We start from the raw sequence: 5,260 nt of genomic DNA on the forward strand, positions 1-5,260 counted from the left end.
AGGTCTGATCAGGTCTACCAGAGGTCTGATCAGGTCTACCAGAGGTCTGATCAGGTCTACCAGAGGTCTGATCAGGTCTACCAGAGGTCTGATCAGGTCCACAGGTCTGATCAGGTCCACAGGTCTGATCAGGTCCACAGGTCTGATCAGGTCCACAGGTCTGATCAGGTCCACAGGTCTGATCAGGTCCACAGGTCTGATCAGGTCTGAGGACTGATCAGGTCTGAGGACTGATCAGATCCACAGGTCTGAGGAATGATCAGGTCCACAGGACTGATCAGGTCCACAGGTCAGATCAGATCCACAGGACTGATCAGGTCTGAGGACTGATCAGATCCACAGCTCTGATCAGGTCTGAGGACTGATCAGGTCTGAGGACTGATCAGATCCACAGCTCTGATCAGGTCTGAGGACTGATCAGGTCTGAGGACTGATCAGGTCTGATCAGGTCTGAGGTCTGATCAGGTCCACATTGGCCCAGCCTGTGCTGTGGTCTCACATCAGGACCTGGTCTGTAGACTCAGTGGTCTGTGGTCTTCTGAGGACCAGGAACTGTTGGTCTGACTCATCAGATCTTCCTTCAGTTTCCGGTTTGATTATTTATCAGCCACGTCTTCACTTCCTGAACCAGCTGGTGGACTGGTTAACACACCAGTCCACCGGACTCCCTTCAGAACCGGCAGGTTTTGGGTCTCGTGGGTCAGACCCAGCAGCAGCTGAAGTTTGTGTTCACCCCAAACTTCTGGACCACACTCGGGTGTTTCCGGTCAAGTTCGGCTCTGCTGCCACTTGTTGCTTCTGGTGTGTGAGTCAGAAACTGGACCGCCTGGTGACTCACTGTGGGTGTGTGTGTAACGGTTCGACACACAACATAAACTACTTCAAACACACCTCGGAACCGTCTTCCCACGTCACTCGTGTTTTCTCACGGTGCTGTTTTTTCTAAACCGAGCCGTTTGTTGAACGGAGTTCAGCGGGACGGACTGAACGGGCCTGTCGCTCCGCCCCGGTACGAGCGGCTCCACGGGGACACGGTACGCCCGGTGTCCCGGCTCCACGCCCTACCTGCCGTGTCGCAGACCTTCTCCCGCTCGAGCACTTCCCCTTTCCGACTCGACGGTCCGGTTCCCAGCCTGGTGTTGTGAGTTCGGTCCCGTTTCGCCACAGGTTCGGTCTGCTTGATGCGCATTTGCGCACTGTAACAGTAATCACGTGACTGACAGTTCTTCTTCTACGTTTCCGGTGAGTTTATGAGTCAGTGCAGAGCGCCCCCTGCTGTTCACAACCGCTTCCTTCATGGAAACACAGCAAATAAATACAGAAAACATTTGATTTTCACAGCAACAAAAAATAAATTTACCTTTTCAAAATGTTGTTACTGATGTCATTAATTACATTTCTTTATTCATTTAGTTTTCTCTTGTTTCTCTAGGCCTATCAGTTATACTCACTATGTACATATCCAGAAGAATTGTTTATTGTCATTCATACACAACATCAAGATGCAATGTAGAACAAAATTTGCAGTTTAGAACATAAATACATATAAATGTATTGTTTTTATTTTTAAATAGGGGCAGATATGAGATATTTTTCTTCTTCTGCTTCCTTTTATTTTATGTGTTTTATGTTTCTTTTTTGTTGTATTTTTAATTAAAATGATAAAGTATTAAACTACGTCTTGAGGTTAGAGTACAGTATTAAGGTTATTTGTCTTTTAGTGTCCACAGGGTTTTGTTAAATGTCTTTAACACCATGTTTGTGTTTACTGTTGTGTTGTCAAAGAGTTTGTCAAACTTTAATGGAGATTAAAGTGAGTTGTTTCTGTTTGTCAGTAAAATGTGGACAGCTGAAGGACTCAGTCTGTCCCTCACCTTCAGAGGGTCCAAACTTCTGCTGTGCATCTTCTAACGGCACATTTCCCCTGTTAGCGCTGCTGCCTGTACATGTTTTATCTGTTGGTTTGACGTCACTGAAACCATCTCTTCTTCCCTGTTTGGCACCACATCATGTTGAGTTGTGGTTTATTTGAATTGTTTTTGTGTGTTTGTGTTTATTCTCTGCTGTTCGTTGGGTTGGTGTGGCTGTGGCTTCGATGGCCCACTGTCTCACCTTTAGTTTGGTTTGTCTGGCTCACCAGGACCATCCTTTGTTTGGACTTTGAGTTTTGTTTTTGGTTAGTTTGGGCACAGGTACAGAAAGGTTCATATTGTTTTTTACTTGTTCTGCAGCAAAGTTTTAGTTTCATGTTTTTCGATGGTTCCAGGAAGAAGAAAACGAGCAGAAAAATGAATAAAACCAAAATGTTTGAAGCTGAATTCTGTTTCTGTGTCTTCTGTAAGTTGTTTTCTGTTTGTTGGTGTGTAACAGGGGCACGTGTCTGCAGTGGTGTCAGTTGAACAGCAGAGGGCGCTGATGCAGAAAGGTTTCATCTCCTGAACCTTTCCAGGACCCATCTGATCCTGTGGTTCCACCTCCCAACAGGCTGTGACACATTCAGCTGGAACTGAATATTTCACTTTGTCCTGTTGAAGGTCCAGCTTACAGCCTTGTGTTTAGCTCCATGCATCTCCACAGCATGATGCTACCACCGCCGTGCTTCACAGTGGGCCTGAATGTTTGTCCCACAGCTGGAGACACACTGTGGAGACTAACAGTTGTCCTGTGGACAGACCACCTCATCAGCTGCTTGGAGCTCTGAGGGGCTTTAGGACCATGGAGAAGAACTCTTTGATGAATCCAAACCAAACACGCGCCTCCTCAGTATTCAGAGCACATTTCTCCTCCTCCTCCTCCTCTGCTCTGAAAACTCACAGCAGCTGAAGGCTCCCTCCTCCTCCTGTTCTCCATCTCTTCTCTGGAGGAGTCATCCTCAGCGGAGGATATCTGGATCGTGGCTACCTGCTCACCTCCTGCTCACCTCCTGCTCACCTCCTGCCCACCTCCTGCCCACCTCCTCCTCCTCTGTCTTTGTGTGCCGGAGCTTGTCAGCGGGACACTGCTGGCTTCGTGTCCGGCTCAGAGCGCTGTGAGGACGGCCTGAGGACGCCTGGATGAAGCTCTCATGTCTCACCTTGGGAGGTGAGTGCGCGTGAGTGATACCAGCAGGATGACGTCAGAGCCAGGGTTCAGGTTTGATCGTTTACCTGGTTCTTCATCATTTATCTGTTTATCTGCGACTGGCCCGTGCACGTGCGCGCGCTTGTGTGTTTGGCGGGATTTCCAGGCGGTTCCTGAACGTGTTCAGGATTATTGGACCTGGATGAAGAGAAGCTGCAGACAGAAAATCCCTCAGATCACAGTCAAATCTGATCAAACTGAAGAGAAACACGTCAAATATCTCAGAGCAAATTAAAACAATATCTGCAGAAATGTTCAAACATCAAGTTTACATCAACTTTCTTCTATAATCTTAATAAAAATTCAGAACTATTTTCTACATTATTTTCTATCTTTAAAAACCAGGTTGTCCAATTAAAACATTTAATAAAATCCATTAAAACCTGCCAACATTTAACAATGAGGTCTGTGGAGTGAAGCAGTCATAAAATCTACACAAAACTACATTTACCAACATTTAGATTAACTTAAGATTAATAAAACATTATATTATAAAGGTAGAACACTGAGAATTAGCATTTAACCTCAACTTTAACTGGAATTCTATTATTATCATTGTGGATGGATGGATGATGGATGGATGATGGATGGATGAATGGATGGATGAATGGATGCATAGATGGATGATGGATGGATGGATGGATGATGGATGGATAGATGGATGATGGATGATGGATGGATGATGGATGGATGAATGGATGCATAGATGGATGATGGATGGATGGATGATGGATGGATGAATGGATGCATAGATGGATGATGCATAGATGGATGATGGATGGATGGATAGATGGATGATGGATGGATGGATGGGTGGATGATGGATGGATGGGTGGATGATGGATGGATAGATGGATGATGGATGGATGATGGATGGATGGATGGGTGGATGATGGATGGATGGATGATTGATGATGGATGGTGGATGGATGGATGGATGATGGATGGATGACAGATGGATGATGGATCCTCTCACCCACTCATTCAGAGACACACAAGATGGACACAACACTCCCCATACACACTCTATACCCCCCAGGTCCAGGACATACACCCTCCCCCTTCAGAGGGCAGCCTACATCTGAACCCAGGATGTAGACCCCTTCATTCTGGGGTAGAGAGGAGCAGACAGCCATGGCCCGGCCCGGACAGCACCAGGCTGATTGAGAAGGGGTTATCTGTGGAATCAAAGTGGGTGTGTCACAAGAGTGGGCGTGTCTAAAGCATAAACACTGTGGGCTACGAGGCCTACATGACGGTATCCTTAGACCCTGCTTGACCTCTTTACATCCTGACCCCAACACTAAGGTTAACCAGGAGAAATGTGACCCAAGTAGGGGTCTCCAGAAAAAGTGGTGCTGTACAGTAACACCCCTTTTGTTCTTGGTTCCAATCAGGTGTGTCACTTTAGAACCGCCTTTCCTTGTGACACGCCCACTCGTCCGCAGAGAGACCCCTACTTGGGCTGACAGGTCAGCCCCCCCCCCCCCGCTGCAGTGAAGCCACGCCCTCAACCACTCCCACACAGCTCCAATGGCCAAGTGCACACCCCCAGCCAACCACAGCTACCAGGAGCCAGACCCCGTGAATCCAAATGGCTCCAGGGAAGCCGGAGCACCAGCCCCACCCCTGGCTCCCCCCCAGGCCCCAAACCCACCTGCAGCCCAGGCTCCCACCAGACGGTGGGACAACTGTGTTAAATAATTTTCATTTATTCAGGAGAAGAGCCACAGACCGGACCCATGGGCCAGTCCCAAAAATAAAATAAAATAAAATAAAATAAAGTAAAAATCTATCTGGCACTTTGGAGAAACCAGACAGTCTTGCAGCTGATGTGCTAAATGAATCTGAACAAAATAAAATTCGATTAAAAAATAATCTAATCTACTGTATGTCTGAATAAAGCTGTTGATGATGTTCACTTCCTGTTGACCTCATTTTATACAGAAACAAATTAAACTTTAATTAATGAAGAATTTAATTTGATTTGTAGTTTGATATCTTCATATGAACATTGTAGTGTTACACAACAGTATTAATAGACTATTTAATCTATTTTAACCAAYTTATATCAGTCTACATTATTACATTTAAAATTATAATTCAGTTCAAACAGAATAACTTATTGTCAACATAATTA

The 5,260-nt window shown here is 45.9% G+C and overlaps 2 protein-coding genes across 3 annotated transcripts in view; one reads left to right on the top strand and one right to left on the bottom strand.

Moving 5' to 3' along the window:
* The window catches only part of LOC106536149 (cullin-9), a gene marked incomplete at its 3' end in the record, with an annotated part of 5,048 nt that extends 3,776 nt beyond the window's left edge, over window positions 1–1,272 (bottom strand). The window contains 1 exon segment of the mRNA XM_014033345.1: window positions 1,066–1,272. Coding sequence (XP_013888799.1) covers window positions 1,066–1,189 — 124 coding nt within the window.
* Window positions 1,273–2,790: 1,518 nt separating this feature from the next.
* syndig1 (synapse differentiation inducing 1) overlaps window positions 2,791–5,260 on the top strand; it is a 10,214-nt gene continuing 7,744 nt past the window's right edge. Inside the window, exon 1 of one of the 2 annotated variants that reach the window (XM_014033349.1) lies at window positions 2,791–3,081. The gene's annotated coding sequence lies outside the window, so the exon portion shown is untranslated. The remainder of the gene's footprint in view (window positions 3,082–5,260) is intronic. The other variant, XM_014033346.1, reaches the window with a different exon arrangement.

Source organism: Austrofundulus limnaeus, unplaced genomic scaffold (assembly GCF_001266775.1).
Source record: "Austrofundulus limnaeus strain Quisiro unplaced genomic scaffold, Austrofundulus_limnaeus-1.0 Scaffold1703, whole genome shotgun sequence".
Classification (NCBI taxonomy): domain Eukaryota; kingdom Metazoa; phylum Chordata; class Actinopteri; order Cyprinodontiformes; family Rivulidae; genus Austrofundulus; species Austrofundulus limnaeus.